This window comes from Gigantopelta aegis, chromosome 14 (assembly GCF_016097555.1).
Source record: "Gigantopelta aegis isolate Gae_Host chromosome 14, Gae_host_genome, whole genome shotgun sequence".
Lineage (NCBI taxonomy): Eukaryota > Metazoa > Mollusca > Gastropoda > Neomphalida > Peltospiridae > Gigantopelta > Gigantopelta aegis.
The window spans coordinates 45,676,927-45,695,317 of record NC_054712.1 but is presented as its reverse complement, the minus strand read 5'-3'; the positions used below and the strand labels follow the sequence as shown (position 1 = coordinate 45,695,317).

The 18,391-nt window shown below is 35.6% G+C and overlaps 2 protein-coding genes across 8 annotated transcripts in view; both read left to right on the top strand.

Annotated features, from left to right (window-relative positions):
• Window positions 1-12,509, top strand: part of LOC121389401 (protein NDRG3-like) — a 56,093-nt gene extending 43,584 nt beyond the window's left edge. For all 7 annotated transcript variants that reach the window (XM_041521014.1, XM_041521011.1, XM_041521013.1 and 4 more), the window contains 5 exons: window positions 4,216-4,316; window positions 4,984-5,049; window positions 6,204-6,303; window positions 7,662-7,749; window positions 8,605-12,509. In XM_041521014.1, the coding sequence (XP_041376948.1) occupies window positions 4,216-4,316; window positions 4,984-5,049; window positions 6,204-6,303; window positions 7,662-7,749; window positions 8,605-8,702 (453 nt within the window). In that variant the 3' untranslated portion in view covers window positions 8,703-12,509. The remainder of the gene's footprint in view (window positions 1-4,215; window positions 4,317-4,983; window positions 5,050-6,203; window positions 6,304-7,661; window positions 7,750-8,604) is intronic.
• Window positions 12,510-15,268: 2,759 nt separating this feature from the next.
• LOC121388054 (dynein heavy chain 5, axonemal-like) overlaps window positions 15,269-18,391 on the top strand; it is a 114,209-nt gene continuing 111,086 nt past the window's right edge. Inside the window, 1 exon segment of the mRNA XM_041519258.1 lies at window positions 15,269-15,492. Within this exon segment, the coding sequence (XP_041375192.1) occupies window positions 15,379-15,492 (114 nt within the window). The 5' untranslated portion in view covers window positions 15,269-15,378.

The window sequence follows — 18,391 nt, the reverse complement described above, 5'->3', positions numbered from 1 at the left end:
CGTTTAGATCTATTTTGTATCATGCATAAGTGTTCAACACTGGATACACATTATGTATACGGTACATATTGAATTTTAATTATAGGGCTCACATGTTGATGTTTGTTTCTTTGGGTTTAAAACATTTTTTAGATGAATGGACATTTTTTTTTTTTTTTTTACAATTGTGACCGTGTGAAGCACTATGGCAAGTATCTTGTGTCACAATAAATTACGGAAATGCATAAAATCCTTTTTACTATTTCTGTTATTCTAATATCAGTGTCCAGGGTTTCTGTCAGAGGGTATGAAGGGTAAAATTATGTACCCTAAAATCTTGGGAATTAATGGATACGTTTTAATAATTTTTAGAATGATTATAGTAAGATAGCTGCTGCTTAAAGTGTGTACATGAAATACAGTGTCCAATTTAAAAAGATTCCAAACCCCATAACCACCTAGTTGCGGCAGTTATGATGTGGAGTTTTCAAGTACCCTCAAATTATTGATTACTGGTGTCCTTTACTTTTGACCGTATGACCCAAAAGTTGCATGCACACAGCAAATAGTTTCCAGTTTTACATACCTTACCATGGTAACCAATAGTTTGCATTGGTTACCATGGTAACAGTTTCGATCTGGGTACCATGGTAACATAGTTTTGAACTGGTTACCATGGTAACAGAATTAATAAGCTTCATATATCTTTTCTACAGGCATAGTACAATTATGTCACTATACATCGTTGTTTTTTCTCAGTCCTTGAAAATGATAAAAAAAAAATATGACATTTTCTGTTTTGCATTGGTTACCGTGGTAACAGAATTCACAATTTTCACCCATCTCTTGTAAACAGCTGGGAGCTTATTATTACATCATTATACAGTGATTTGTATTCAAATAAATTCATTTAAAACATTTCATATGGGAAACTGTTCCTCTTTTTGCATTGGTTACCATGGTAACAGAATTAATTATGTTCATTTGAAAATGACAGGAAGTGAAAGGGCATATACCTTTTTTTAAATCTTGTGTCATTTGACAAAGATATATAAAGTAATAGAGATAGTATACATATTTTTAGTGTCTAGGTAATGTTGGACACAATGTCCACAAGTTACAAAAATGCGTTGATGGTAGTATGTGCATTTGACCCTATTATTCAAAAAAAAAATTGGCTGTCTACTTAATTCTTTTTCTAAATCGAGTAGTATGGTTAATAGATCACACCATAGACTTAAATTAAAAGCAAAATAAAAAGTTTTTAATTAAAGTTTTCATAATTATTAATGAAAATATGGTATATTGAAATTTGCAGGTGTTGCCATGGTAACATAAATAATATAACTGACTATAAAATGTTAGCCTTACGTAGGTGGATATTCTTAGTATATATGTGTGTAATTTCATGCTGAAATGTCAACTGATTTTAATAATATTACCAGAAATGTATAATAGTTAATGTTGGAAATTATGTTCATAATTTACAAAAATGTGTTGATAGCCGAATGCGCATCTGACCCTATTTTTCTGAAAAAACATGGTTGTCAACTTAATTTTTTCTTTACATCAAGCAGTATGGTTAATAAATCACAGCATAGACTTAAATTAAAAGAAAAATATTAATTTTTAATTAAAGTTTTCATAATTATTAATGAAAATATGGTATATTGAAATTTGCAGCTGTTGCCATGGTAACATAAATAATATAACTAACTATAAAATGTTAGTGTTACGTAGGTGGATATTCTTAGTATATATGTGTGTAATTTCATGCTGAAATGTCAACTGATTATAATAATATTACCAGAAATGTATAATAGTTAATGTTGGAAATTATGTTCATAATTTACAAAAATGCGATGATAGTCGAATGCGCATCTGACCCTATTTTTCAGACAAACCGCGGTTGTCGACTTAATTTTTTCTTTACATCAAGCAGTATGATTAATAAATCACAGCATAGACTTAAATTTAAAATTAAAAAAAGTTTTTAATTAAAGTTATCATAATTATTAATAAAAATATGGTATATTGAAATTTGCAGGTGTTGCCATGGTAACATAAATAATATAACTGACTATAAAATGTTAGCCTTACGTAGGTGGATATTCTTAGTATATATGTGTATAATTTCATGCTGAAATGTCAACTGATTTTAATAATATTACCAGAAATGTTTAATAGTTAATGTTGGAAATTATGTTCATAATTTACAAAAATGTGTTGATAGCCGAATGCGCATCTGACCCTATTTTTCTGAAAAAAACGTGGTTGTCAACTTAATTTTTTCTTTACATCAAGCAGTATGGTTAATAAATCACAGCATAGACTTAAATTAAAAGAAAAATATCAGTTTTTAATTAAAGTTTTCATAATTATTAATGAAAATATGGTATATTGAAATTTGCAGGTGTTGCCATGGTAACATAAATAATATAACTGACTATAAAATGTTAGCCTTACGTAGGTGGATATTCTTAGTATATATGTGTATAATTTCATGCTGAAATGTCAACTGATTTTAATAATATTACCAGAAATGTTTAATAGTTAATGTTGGAAATTATGTTCATAATTTACAAAAATGTGTTGATAGCCGAATGCGCATCTGACCCTATTTTTCTGAAAAAAACGTGGTTGTCAACTTAATTTTTTCTTTACATCAAGCAGTATGGTTAATAAATCACAGCATAGACTTAAATTAAAAGAAAAATATCAGTTTTTAATTAAAGTTTTCATAATTATTAATGAAAATATGGTATATTGAAATGTGCAGCTGTTGTCATGATAACATAAATAATATAACTGACTATAAAATGTTAGTGTTACGTAGATGGATATTCTTAGTATATATGTGTGTAATTTCATGCTGAAATGTCAACTGATTTTAATAATATTACTAAAAATGTATAATAGTTAATGTTGGACATTATCTTCATAATTTACAAAAAAGCGTTGATGACAGTATGTGCATTGCACCCTATTATTCTGAAAAAAATGGCAGTCTGCTTAATTTTTTCTTTAAATCAATCACTATGCTTAATAAATCACAGCATACACTTAAATTAAAAAAAAAATAGTGTTTTATTCATGTTTTCTTAATTATTAATGAAAAAATTGTATATTGACGTGTTTGTAAATTGAGTTTGTATATATTATTGTATAGTAAAAGAATCCTTCTTATGTGTCCATGTGGGACAGGGCTATTCCACCCGAGGGTACATAATTTGTTGACATCATATTATGTACCCGAGGGTAGAATAGCCCTGTCCCACATGGATATATAATGGAGGATTATTTTTCTCCCATCCAGTAGATGAAAAACAAGCATTTTGGGAAAACGTGAAAAACCTAAAAAAAAAATTAAAAGAAGTATAAACTGAAAATGATAGTATAATTTCATGATGACAGCAGGTTTCCTTGTTTTTATGAAATATTAAAAGCATTTCTTGCATTATTTTGCCATTTACGTGACGTCACCCAATGTTAATATCAGCTCAAACAACAGAAGTCACGTGGTCATGCAAGACTGATTTATTCCACATGGGCTCACGTCATGGAATACACCTGTATTGCATGGCTAGAGATGGGAGAAATTATAATACAACAAACCTCTAGTAACTTGCTATGGAATGATTTTGTGCAATAGTAGTACTTAACTCAGTTCTAATGAGATTTTTAATATAATAATACCTGGTAATAAATGCCACAAACCTGAAACTCAAAGAGAAAGACATGTTTTGTTAGGACGTCACAAACATCTAGATGATGACAGTGAGATGAATTATAAATCCTTTAAGTCAGTATTTCCATTTCGGTGCTCCACACTTGCTGTCATTTGAACCATCTTAGTATCGTAGCCTAAACTCTATTAACGTGCCTCTATCTAATTAAGGTTCAGGCATGTCTCTGGCAATCTCTAGCATGGCCAGTAGTCGAGTGTGGGACAGAAATCTCAGTATCTGGGTTACACGGAACACGTAGTGATACCCAGGTAATCATCCCCCATTTGGGGTGATCATGTGAAAATGGCTGTAACATTACAAAGGATATAATTATGGGTATTACATTTACCACAGAGTTATTTCCCCACCTTTAAAAATAAAGGTAATTTAATATTTGTTTGCTGTAGTCCTATGTACTTAAAGCAGATACATGTACTTCCTTTCACCATGTGACAACTGGTAGTGTTTAGATCCTGTGTTTACTGTTCTGTTTGTTGTTGTGTTTCAGAAAACTCGCTGGTCGAACCACGATCTGATCACAGTGTACCAGGACTACGTCAAATCCATCAACCCCCAGAATCTTGCACTCTTCATTCAGTCGTACCTCAAGTAAGTGACCAGCCTGAGAATAACTGGGTCTGACTTATTTGTCATTTTGGTCTTTAGGTGTTTTGGAGGCAAGACGTAACCCAGTGATGTGATGTGATGTGATGTGTAGACCGTCTAGGATTGTTCCTAGTCCGTGGGCCCATTGGGCTATTTGTCCTTCAAGCCAGTGCTGCACAGCTGGTGTAACAAAGGCCATTTTATGTACTGTCCTGTATGGGATGCTGCATATAAAAGATCCTTGTCGCTAATTGGAAAGAGTAGAGCACTGTGTGGCCACAACAGGTTGCCTCTCTCATCTATGTGGTTTTGAACCATAGGTCTGAAGCCATATAACTAATTAAAATGTGTTGAGTGCATCAGTAAAGAAAACCTTGCTTCCTTCTAGATGTTTTGTGAGTGCCTGAGTTTGCTTAACTTGCCAATGACCATGTATGCTCTCCTAATACTGTTTATCATTTAGATGTAATTGAATGGATTAGTAATAATTTGAATACTTGAATTAATATGGACAAACATTATTAGGCCTCCAAGCTGTATGTGTTGTCAGATAGAGGGGAACTTCCAGCCGTGCTATAGTCAGTTGCTGTTATGTGTGTCAGACAGATAATAGTGGTGTAGTGCTACATGATGTGTTATGTTAAAGGTAGATATATCCTGTTTTATCTAGACGTACAGATCTGCAGATTGTTCGCGAGCTTGATGCAATGAAGAAGACACAAACCAGAACCCTCAAGTAAGAAAATTTGAAATCATTTTAGTCATTCTATCTCTCCGTCTCGCTCTCAGTCTATGTCTGTCTGTCTGTCTGTCTGTCTGTCTGTCTGTCTGTCTCTCTCTCTCTCTCTCTCTCTCTCTCTCTCTCTCTCTCTCTCTCTCTCTCATCTTTGTCAGTGTGTGTCTGTCTCATCTCTCTGTGTGTGTGTGTGTGTGTGTGTGTCTCTCTCTCTCTCTCTCTCTGTCTCTCTCTCTCTCTCTCTCTCTCTCTCTCTCTCTCTCTCTCTCTCTCTCTCTCTCTCTCTCTCTCTCTCTCTCTCATCCTGCCCATATGATGGTGTTTATGATAATCCCTTGCTGCTAATTGAAGAGAATAGCAAATGGGAGTGGTGGCAGTGGGTTTCTCCTCTTATTAAATATGTATGGTCCTTAACCATTTGTCCAATGCCATGTAACTAACTATAAGTAAAAATGTTTTGAGTACTTCGTTAAATTAAACAATTCCATCCATCCTATCTTCCTTCCTCTCTTTCTGTGTCTGTCTCTGTCTCTCTCTCACACAGAAGTTTAACTCATGTTCATCACACATTCACTCAAAATATGGTTTAATTATGAAAATTGTTCTAGCCAATGCACCATGACTGGTATATAAATATGTTGTAGTATGTGCTATCCTGTCTGGGATATGGTGCATATGAAAGATCCCTTGCTACTAATGGAAACATGAAGCGGGATTTCTCTCTAAGGATTTCTGTGACCATAATGTTAGAATCAATCAGTCAAAATTACCAAATGGTTGACATCCAATAGTCAATGATTAATAAATCAATGTGCCAGAGTGGTGTTGTTAAACAAAACAAACTTTGACTTTGGTGCATATGAAAGATTTCTTCCAACTAATGAAAAAATGTAACAGGTTTTCCTCTATAATACTATATATAAAAAAATATTGTTCTTTAAAGAGCCTTAATTATTATTTTGGGGGTGAGGGCGTAACTTAAACTTCTATCAGTCAAAATTACTAAATGGTTGACATCCAATAGCCGATGATCAATCAGTGTTCTCGAGTGGTGTCGTTAAACAAAACAAACTTAAACTTTGGTTATGAAAATCTATAAAGCCTGCACAGTGACAGTGTGATTGAGTGATGTCACGATGTTCCCTGTGTTGCAGGTGTCGAACGCTGATTCTGGTCGGTGACGACTCCCCCCACATCGACGACGTTGTCGACATGAACGGGCGGATGGATCCCACTGAGACAGATTTCATGAAGGTATTTACCTTGTTAGATGGAAGACCAATTGTTAACAGTAAATTTATTCACTGTATTAATAGCCTCATATTATTACACTGACTGAACCATCAATTTAAAAGTATTAGTTGTCTTATCACTGATTAAGTATGAAAGTATAAAACGTATGAAAGTATATATCATTACATATCTATCTAATCTTACTATAGTAATAAAGACATTTTTAAACCATGTGATAAACTTATGTTGTATCACACATATGTGCGATCTGGACCGGAACTTATAAATGGGGAATTCCTTTTTTATTTTACTGGAGTTGGCACCTTTTTATTACTGACGTCATGTCTGATTTACAAATTATGTTACATTGTATTTGAAACATTACACAAGATTGCCACAGAGAATGATTCTTAACGTTAAGTAAATCCATGAAAGGAGGATTGCTTAATAGATTTAAGAAAGTGTAGTTATGACGTTAAATTAAAAAAATGTTTTGTGAAAAAAGAACTTATGTAATAAATACAGAACTTGACATACGTTGTTTTTGTTTCCTATTTATTGCATTCATTTATTTTGTGCAAGTACATACCACTCAATTGCTACGGTCTCGTGATATATATTCTTAAGAAAAATAAACTTTGCAATATATAGGAAGCGAAAACAACTTACGTGAATTTCTGTATATTTATTACAGCGATCATAAATGACATGAGTGTCAAATTTAAATGTTACAGACTGTTGCAGTATTGACTGTTAGATGCAAATGTCTCATGTATTAAAGAGACACATATTACAACACTGTAATACCTGTATGTGTCATAAAAAAATAAAAAATCTATTTAAAGTGCAAGCTGCTTAAAATACAACTTGTTAATTTTTTATTTGATGTCTCAACATTCACCCCTCAACAGTATAGTGGACTCTATGTCAAATACCTGACGCCATATAACCGTAAGGGGCCGTCCATAATTTTCAACATTTTCACGAGCATACAAACTGTACACTTTTTACCACCACCCACCCCCCCACTCACACACGTATGGTTTGTACGCTCGTGAAAATGTTGAAAATTATGGACGGCCCCTAAATAAAATGTGTTGAGTGCGTCGTTAAATAAAACATTTCCTTCCATGTCATACCCGGTATACTGTAAAAACACAAGATATAGTTTATCCACCAGAACATTTGTATTTGAATATTGTAGAATAGTAATATGCTGTATCTTGAAAAGTCCTACAAACCTGTATTTGTATATAGTGCATACAACATACGACTGATCAATTAAATTGATAATCTACCACTTTCATGTGCTTTGGAGAGTGTGTTACTAGTTACATAGATTGAGTTGATGACTGATCACTGGCTTATTAATTTCACAGATCGCTGACTGTGGTGGGATGCCGTTGGAGGAACAGCCAGGCAAAGTGTGCGAAGCATTCCGTTTGTTTATCCAGGGCATGGGATATGGTGAGTGATACTGTTTGAAATTACCGGCCTCAGTGGCGCAGTGGTTAAGCCATCGGACTACAGGCTGGTAGGTACAGGGTTCGCAGCCCGGTACCAGCTCCAACTCAGAGCGAGTTCTTAAGGGCTCAGTGGGTAGGTGTAAGGCCACTACACCCTCTTCTCTCTCACTAACCACAAACCAACTAACAACTAACACACTGTCCTGGACAGACAGCCCAGATAGCTGAGGTGTGTGTGTGTGCCCAGGACAGCGTACTTGAACTTTAATTGGATATAAGCACGAAAAATTACTTGAAATGAAATGTTTGAGATTATTAGAGATGATTACAGACATAGATTATCATGATTAGAAACAAATTCACCTTATCATTAGATGATTATTAATTGACAGATTATCATTAGATTATAATAAACTGACAGATTATCATTAGATCATTATAAATTGACATACATTATTATTATAAACTGACAAAGATCATTATTAAATGATTTTAAGCTATACATTATCATTAAATGATTATAAACTCATGTAGATATCATTAGATGATTAAAACTGACATTGGTTACTAGATAGTTTTAAACTTGACATAGTGCATTAAGAAATGATTATAAACTGATATTGAATATCATTTCATATATTATAAAAGTTGTTTTCTTCTCATTGTTATTCTGATTTTCTAATCCAGATTACTAAATATTAATACCTGTAGGTTTTTCAGTCTTGTTATTTGTTAAATGTTAATATTTGTAGATATTCAGTGGTACTTGTTTAAAGTAAAAACTGATAGGTAATTCTGTCGTGCATTATGTTAATACTTGCAGTTATTTCATTCTTGAAATTTGTTTCTATTTCAGTTCCTGCCCTCCACCAGCTGAAGAGTGCTGCAGGGCAGGCTACGCTGGTGAGCAACATTCACTCCCTGGAACAGAACCCAGTGCAGGCCGTGTGCTAGCCTGGTGAGATGAGAGACTTGGAAACCACTTAGAGAAACGGACTACTCCGCTGGTCGATATTTAGACAGGCTAACACTAGATCACGCTGCGCTGATCAGACAAGCTGTATTATCAGCAGAATGAAATGTTTTTGAAATTTTTTAGACTGACCACTGTGTCATTCAGTTATTTTGTAGACCACTTTGTCACTCTTGTCATTGATGTCATTAGCCGTGTCACATTGTCACTGATGTCACTGCTCTCTCTCATTCTAGTCGGAGGTGGGTTTTAACTTTCATGGAATTGACTGATCAAAACTGTTGGTCCTAGTAGGACAGTTTATCAAGTAGTATAACAGACTTGTGAAACTATGCTTTTGTTTAACGTTACCCACACACTCTCCATATGTGACTAACAATCTTTCTAATCCAGTCATTTATGCATATTATCTTTTATAGCTTACCAGGGCTTATGCTGTCCTTCACCACACCAATTCGACAAATACTAATTAAAGTTCAATATATCCCATTATAAAATTAACCAAAAGGTTATTCAAAAATCAAATAAATACTGTTCTTTAAAGAGCCTTAATTATTATTTTGGGGGTGAGGGCGTAACTTAAACTTCTATTTGGCTACCATTGTTTTGGGGTGGGGTTCAGTTTAAGCCCTGGTTTACAGTAAATCATGTTTATTTTTGTTGTTTTTTGCTTTCTTTCTTTTTTTTTCTTCTTTTTTTAAATCATGTTCTTGTGCGTATTCATAGATAAGATTGTATGTAAGCCAGTGCATCTTATATTGAATCACATTTAGTATCTAAACTCGCCAGAGTACATATTTTGTAAAGCATTAAGACATTCGCCTTTATTGTCCATGCATTTGAGAATGTCTCTTGAGTGATGACTGTTTGACAGTTGACTGTTTGTTACAGTTTCAGTTTTGGTTGTAATACCTTCTTTTTCTGTTTTGTTTTCTTATAAAGGTATTTTAGAGTTACTTCTCTTTGTATCAATGTCTATTTTTTCTTTAAGAAAACATTTATATATATTTGATGATTTATGTAATAATTTTAAAACAGTATTTTGTGTAAATATGTTTTTGGTTTTTGTTGTTGCGTTGTGATAGTGACTCATAAGGGTTAGTGTTTGTTTTCAGTGATGTTTTGTTTTTGTCTGGGCAAGGGCATTTCCAGAATTGATCACATGGGTGGGTGTCAGGTGGTGTATGATTACTGATTGCTTGGTAGATCTGCCAAATCTTTTCCATTATGCATATGGTTTAAACAAAGTTTTATTTTGTAACTGGTGGTATGTTGCCATACATAACATCCTCATCCCACCCAATCCACCCCCTCATAATGTGATCAGTTTTGAAAAACATCTAAAAATAGATGTCTATAACTACAAGCAGACTGTCTATCATTCCATTAGTTTGCACACTGAATCTCTGTACTGTTCTGTTTCCATCAATCCCAGACCTCATTTTATTGTATAATCCTGCAATACTAATGCCATACTATGTTTGTTTAATATTCCTCTGTTTATAAATTCTACGTTTGTCAGGGTCATACCTAACCTAAAGTATTGGGGGATGGGGGAAACCCAGTAACAAAGAATTACAGGGAACATTTTGTCCAGTATCACGTCGCTATTCTCTACGTAAGTTTCAGAGATCACTACACAATTTTAAAACATTAAACAGTAATTGGTAATCAATTTTAAATTGACTATAAATATTGCTAATCAAAATTTTGATTTCAAAATGTTCCCTGAATTTAGGGAAAACAAATATAGGACCTTCTCCAGTTAGATCCTTGACCGGTTAGGTATGGCCCGTATGTGTTTCTGTATATGAAAACATGGTTGTGTGTATGTGGTTTTGGTTTGTGTGATTCATCAATCGGTTTTTATAATGTTTGAAGAAATAATAATTTGATATTGAAGTTAATTCTTCACCCATCAGTATTGTTTACTGCTAATAGACAAACATATGGCAATCATCTCAGTTTTTCATTTTGTGAGGATCCAGTATATACTTCCAATAAGGATTGTTCCAGAATTAATAAAATAGGGATAATAGGGAGGATGCCATATTTTGTCTTTCTGTACCTACCACTTACAAAATAACTTAATTAAACCCCTCTAAAAAATGTGGCAGGTCCATTAGACACAATGTAGTTATGGTGCCTCACACACCACCCGGATGTGATTGCTTTTGGATCCACTCTAAATAATAACTAGTCATATTAAATACCCACCAAAGACTCGCTGTTAAAACAATGACTGGGGTTGAAACAAACCAAACATCTAAAGAGTTTACCGATCAGTAAATTCATGTTTTTGTGAAAGAAAAAAAGAAAAGATTATGTATTGTGATATGAAATAATGTGTACAGAGAACTTCTTAGAACCGGACATTGAATAAACCAGAATTCCCACAAAACCACATGTTTTACATGGTTCCTGTTTAAATATCTGTACAGAACAGAACCTCTGTAAACCAGATACACCTAATAACCAGACTTTTATTTCAACCCATGGATTTCCAGTTTAGAGGGGTTTCACCGCATTGGCTTTTATCCTGGTTAATAAAATAAAAAAAAATAAAAAAAAACATTTCATAGAATTAAAGAATTTCTACTTAATATTTGTGATGAATCGGACAAACCAGAAATACAAGATTATTATTATTATTATTATAGTGATGTCACTTGTTCTACTTAAATTTGTGATGTTGGTAACCTTTATGTTTATCTCTGTGCGGAAGGCTGTGGAATCATATGCAAAGGTTTTAATTCATCTTTTCTCTGATGAACATTTGGACATAACAGTATGTCAGATAATATTATAAATGATTCATCTAGTAATACCACATTTTGAGAAGAATATATAAAGAATTAATCAAATTAAAAAGTTCCTGTTCTCAGAATTAAAATCCACTGCCTGTGTAATAATTATAATGAATTTTGAAATTTGCCTTTTTGTACTTTGGTTGTCACGACTGTAGATTTTCCTGTGTATGAAAATAGACATTTTGTGTTACCAGTCCAGTTGTTTGTATTGATATTTATATGCCTTTACATGACCCTGTATTGTATTATGTGACTATATAATCAAGATATCAATTACAAACTGTTCACTTACACATGAATACTAGTGGTTGTTAGTAACAAATGGGATGGACAGTTTGAAACAACAGAATTGTTTTCGGATTTTTTAATGTTTTAATTATATGTATCGTAGTTGAAATGAGTGAGCAATGGAGACATGTATAATTAATTCACAGGGCTTTCACTGTGTTTTTGTTGTTCGTTCCACATTTTGTCATGAGCCTAAAATTGGCACTGTCTCAAATTTTGGAAGAAGTGCTATTGGTTGTAGATATTTAGCAGTTTGTGTATCAAAAACGAGTGTGATTCTAAAATAAGTATCAAGGGGAATAAGTCACTGTTAATTGAGAGTCATGGTGAGTAATTCCCGGTTGAAAACCTAGGAGAGTATTATTAATTGAAAATCAAGGGGGAGTAACACATTGTTAATTGAGAATCAAGGAGAGTTACTTGTTCAGTTGAGGGAAAAGGGCAGTAAACTGCTGTTAATTATAAATCAAGGGAGTAACCAAGGGTACATTTTTAATCGAGAATAAAGGGGAATAACCTGTTTTTAATTATGAATCAAGGGGAGGAAACTGCTGTCAGACGATCAGTTTGTTGTGTTTTAAGTAGAGTACATAATCAGAATCTTTGTTTTTGTATTTATATTAAGAAAAAAATAATTGTACAAAATCATTTGTGAAAATTGTCATGCATACTATTAAATGCTGGGCAAAATTTAGTGTCTGTTATATTTTATTCCTAATGTCTGGCTAACTCGCATGAACTAATTGTGACAGTACCAAGAGTATAAAGCGTATCAGTGTCTGCGAAGGAGATCAAGAACACATTCATCACAGATGAAGAAGATTATTAAGATACCAACACACTCTGATTAAACACTACAGTCAGTCCATCAGATATCACGGGTTATCAATCCATAGTACCCACGTAAAAGGATTATTTATTTAAATCATGAATGCACTATGCTGAATATATAGGTTGGTGCTGGGAAGTCCAGTTTTAGTTGATGAAATCCATGAAATGTTGTTGAACCTAACGGAGGAATTGACCTAGCTCATTGATGCACCGGGATCACATAAATGAATTTGCATAGCTTTGATGTGATGTGCAGTCAGGTTTGGTCATAGGTTTTCACATGCACACATTCAGAACAAGCTGTTTTAGCACACGCCTGTCATGGGCACAGGCGTCTACTTTCGTCGGCACATCCGACCAGGACAGGAAACGGATTGGGGTGGATGAGAGAGGGGGTTGGCAAGATGTGATGTCCACCCATACACCATTTGTAGTTGAGGACAAAACCCCCCAAAATATAACCATTATATATGTATAATTATAGTAGGCCTATGTCCTAAAAGAATTTTAAACTAGTGTTGTGCATATGGCTAGAAGAATCAATTTGCAAAATGAATATATTTGTATCTTTGCACATGTGCCCATTGTACCATTTTTAGTTACAGCCAGTGTTCCACAATAAGTAACAAAGGCTGTGGTATGTATGACCCTGCCTGTTTTGGGCGCTGCATATAAAAGATCCCATGTTGCTAATTGGGGAAACGTAGCCCATGGCATGGTGACAGCGGGTTTCCTCTCTCTTTTGCGTGGTCTTTAACCATGTGTAAGACTGGCATATAAACAGTTAAAATGCGTTGAGTATATTGTTAAATAAAACATCCCTTCCTTCCTGCCTTCTCATTAATAAATTATATGTAAAGATTGAGGAAAAGATGAATCGCGAAATTAGTGTCATCATGTGCACCAACTCTGCCATTGCATACGGATAAATAAATACATATGAATAAGAATTTCTAACTGCATTTATAATCTGATTACATGAAAACAAGAAATCTAGCTAAAAACTTTATTGGTAGTTTTTCTTTACAGTACTGCATTGACGATCATGTTTGATTGAATACCGTAATAGCAGAATAACCGATTACCTTCCATTGATTGGCCCAGAAAAGTTGGAAATAAAAGAAAGAACTGAAAGTATCGAATTGATTCGAATCGACAAATAACCTCTAAACAATGTTTTATGGCAAAAGAAATTACTTCCATCTCGAATAGTCAATAGCTTTTATAGTGCCTGCATACGGCAAACTCATATCTTGGAGATGCTTATTATGTGGCAATGTAATCTGATCAGTCTACAAGCTCGTAAGAACCAGAAAGGGGCAATGGGGGTCTGTGCCCCCACTTGTAAACTAAAATGTATGTTTTTCATTCTCCCAAGCGCGTGTGTAAGGGAGATTTCGGGGATCGTTCCATGCAAATTTTCTTTCTTTTCTTTCAATATATTTTCTGGGGTAACATGACTTGACCTCCCTAAAAACTTTGCTTCCACAATACCGACCCCAACTCCTGCATGTGTCTTCTTCCATAAAAACAAAGATAGACATCTGGCGACTGTGACCCCCTCCCCCCCCCCCCCCCCAAAAAGAAAAGAAAAAAGAAGAAGACGTTATTGCCCCTCACTTTAGTTATCCCCACACCACTGATCTGACATATAAAGTTATTCATGATCTGACAGATAAAGTTATTCATGGATTCTTTCCCGACATGATGTCATACTTTAACCGTTAACATAATAGACGGCTTATATCTTTTTAGCGAACATCTTGATCCACAAGCGTACAAGATAGGGGGCGGGCAACTGCCCCCCCCCCCCCCCCTCCAGTTTTGGAGCAAAACCTCAAATGCGGGCCAAAATTATACAGATATTTGGGCAAAATGATACCATTTTATCATGTATTTTCTGGGGCGTAGCCAGAGGAGTGGGGGGGTGGGGGTGGGGGGGGGGGGGGGGGTGGGGGGGGGGGGGGGGGGGGGGGGGGGGGGGGGAAGACGAGGCAAACCCAAACCTGTAAAATAAATATCAGTGTCATGGGAAAAATAAAATAAATCTGAAGAAATTCCAGACGATCGAGGCAAGCGCCTCGTCTGCCTCATGCTGGCTACGCCATTGTATTTTCATCATCGTATCCTCAAAATTAGTTGTAACCCATGTAAAAATGTGTGATGATTTGTTTACTACAACGGTCATACAACGATTTCTGATGATTAATTACTTAACATGCTCTAGTAGTATCGTTAAACAAAATAGACTTTAACTTTAGCATGGTGTATGGAATTTATTAAAAATGGCACCAATAACCGATGTATTTTTCGTGCTGGGGTGTCGTTAAACATTCATTCGATTGAAAGTGGATGCAAGCGATCGGCGTCAGTTCCCTTCCTGAACACGCCTCTGGAGTTGAATCGCCCAACGGCTCATATCACTTCTGAGGCGAGTCAGACACTAGTTCTTTCAAAGCTACATTAGCTTTACTTTCTTCAAGCATTCTCACACACCTCTATACCTTTATTTTGTATGTCGTTACGTCAAAACACGCACCTGCATTTATTTTGTGATTTAACCTTTGACCTCTAGTATCGTAGAAACTGGTAAACAAAATGGCGGTTTGCTGGGAACGGTGTGGTGGATGAATTTGATTTCTACTTTAATTAAACGATTTTGTGTGAAGACATTTATTTTATGAGACGGAGTTGTTGTTTGAGGTTTCGGTAAAGATATCTGGCCGCCATGTCAAACGGGACATTGGGCCGAGGCGGCAAGAATCGCGCGTCAAGCGCAGAAGCGAAGAATAAGACGAGATTGGGAACTTTGGCGCCTGGAGAAAACATCAAAGAGAAGCAGGTATAGTTGTTATAGCATAGTACGGTCTACTGGAAGACTCCCGGATTCAACTCCAATGAAGTGTATGCCATACTAATATGCCTATTCAACCGTAAAATATACATGCCCAATCAACTTCTAGCGCAGGCATCGAAATTTAGTAGGCCCGTCCCATCCTCTTACTAAACGTGTTACTTCTCAGTGTTCTCGCTGGGTGAAAATCAAAGGGCGGCACCACACCCTTTAAAAAAAGAAAAAAAGAAGCATGGTTGCCATATATCATTGTGTGTTGGTCGACTTTGTGGAAAGACATACTCCTTATCCTGCCTCTCATTATTTAGTAAAAAAAAAGTTAATACAAGCTGACTCATCTTTTAACCTTTAGACTACTGGATTAATTTTTAACAAAAACCACGTTGAGTGGGTACAAGTTTATAATTTTTACTCACATATATTCACTTAAATGTTTCATAAATACATGAAATAAAGTTCATATATGAATCGGTAAGTATTAATTTCGTGTCTTTTTTTGTAATTTTTGTTATTTTAGATCGGCTAATGGTGATTAAAAAAGTTGTGTTTACTTACGGGCATTTGTGGCCAGCTGTCCAGTATTTATGTCCATTATTCCCGATAACAGTGGTTTTTTGACCAGAATTTTTTTTAAAACCCGAACTACGATTTATATTGCAATATTTGGTCATTTTCGTTGTTGGTAAAACGATCAAATTTATTATCAAATTAGCTGTTACAATCAGCTATCGATCCCTGAAAATTACCGCGACGTGCCGCCATTGTTGTCAAGCGAAAATACTTGCCGAAAACCACTTTTTGAACTCAAAATTTCAAGGTATTTTCAATTGAAAAAATCAAAACAAAAACCACCATTTTGAAAAAAAATCTTTTTTCTTTAATTATATTTCCGTTTCCGGCGAGTGTCGTGTGCAAAACGGCGGGAAATATGAATTGGGGAGTGCACTGTATACAGTGTACAGTATATCGACTGACGTGACGTCGGGCGAGATATCTCGCCTGCAGTAGTCAGAAGGTTAATTGAACTGGAGTTGTTGTCAGTCTGACATTCACGGAAAATTCCGGTTTTGCTGAACCAATCAAAGTTTTAATATTATTTGAATAAAAATTTCAAGATATATATGCAGTGTTCGAGATTAAAAAGTTGAGGCAGTATCCCAGTTGGATACTAACATTTCAAAATCTGGTATCCCACCTGAGAATTTAGTATCCCACTTAAATGAAGATCATAAATAACATTGTAACAAACTTGGACCACACTGTTCTCGTTTCCAGTCTATTGCTACGTGGCAATCAAAAAGATTTGCTGCACCTATTTTTGAGTAATACTGACATAAATTAATATTTAGCAGTAATCTATAATTTTATACACTTGTTCACAACCATTTTTCACCTGAAAGAGGTGGGCTTTGCATCCAGTCAAATCAGACATGGCAGTGGACGTCAAAAGGAGCGTCTCCTCCAAGCAATGTGCTGGGGTGGCCGGGGGGGAGGGGACAGTGATAGCAATAAGCAAAATTTTCCACTAGTCCACCGGACAAGTACATCTACAAATCTACAAAATATTTTTAGTTGTCCAAATAAGTTGTTAGTTTTATTCAAGAGCAACAACAATGTTTTTGATTACTCAAAATGAAAGTGCATTATACATTTTTACACTTGTCCACTGAACAACCACTAAGGTACATTATCACTTGTCAGGACAAATGGATAAGTGCTTATTTCGAACACTGGAGGGTATGAGGAGGGGTGAAGTCAGCAAACCCAGTTCCTACCAGTCTTAACCCTGATGACTTCATTCATTTCAACTTATTTTCATGCTTATATCCAATTACGGTTCAAGCACACTGTCCTAGGCACACACCTCAGCTATCAGGGCTGTCTGTTCAGGACATTGGGTTAGTTGTTAGTTGTTTAGTAGTTAGTGAGAGAGAAGAGGGTGTAGTAGCCTTACACCTATCCATTGAGATCTTAAGAATTCACTCTGAGTTGGAGCCGGTACCGGGCCACGAACCCTGTACCTACCAGGCTGTAGTCTGATGACTTAACCACTGCGCCACCAAGACTGGTTCCTGATGACTTAAGACACTTATTATGAGACCAGGGGGCTGAATGTAGCTCAGTCAGAAGAGTATTCACAAGTTGTGCTTTTGTTACAGGATCAAACCTCCTTAGTGGACCCATTCTGTGAGTGTCTCCACCCCCCCCCCCCAGTCTCAACCAATGCCCCACAACTGGTATATCAAAGATCATGGTATGTGCTGCCCTGTCTGGGGAAGTCCATACAAAAGATCTATTACTGCTAATGGGGAAAATTAACATGTATCAGGTTTCCTCTTAAGTCTGTACATGTCAGAATTACTAAATGTTTGACATCCAATTTAGCTGATGATGAATTAACCAATGTGCTCTAATGAAGAAAGGAAGGAAGGAAATGTTTTATTTAACAATGCACTCAACATATTTTATTTACGGTTATATGGCGTCAGACCACACAGATACTGAGAGAGGAAACCTGCTGTCACCACTTCATGGGCTACTCTTTCCAATTAGCAGTAAGGGATCTTTTATATGCACCATCCCACAGACAGAATAGTACATACCACGGCCTTTGTTACACCAGTTGTGGAGCACTGGCTGGAAAGAGAAATAGCCCAATGGGCCCACCGACGGGGATCGATCCTAGATTGATTGCTCATCAGGCAAGCGCTGTACCACTGATCTACGTCCTGCCCCCTGGTGTAATGGCAGTGTTCGAGATTAATGGTATCCCGATATCCCGGGGATACCAGAATTTAATTTTGGATACCAGTCTTCAAGAACCCAGTATTCCACCGGGATGCCATATAATACTAAATTCTCAAGTGGGATACCAGATTTTGAAATG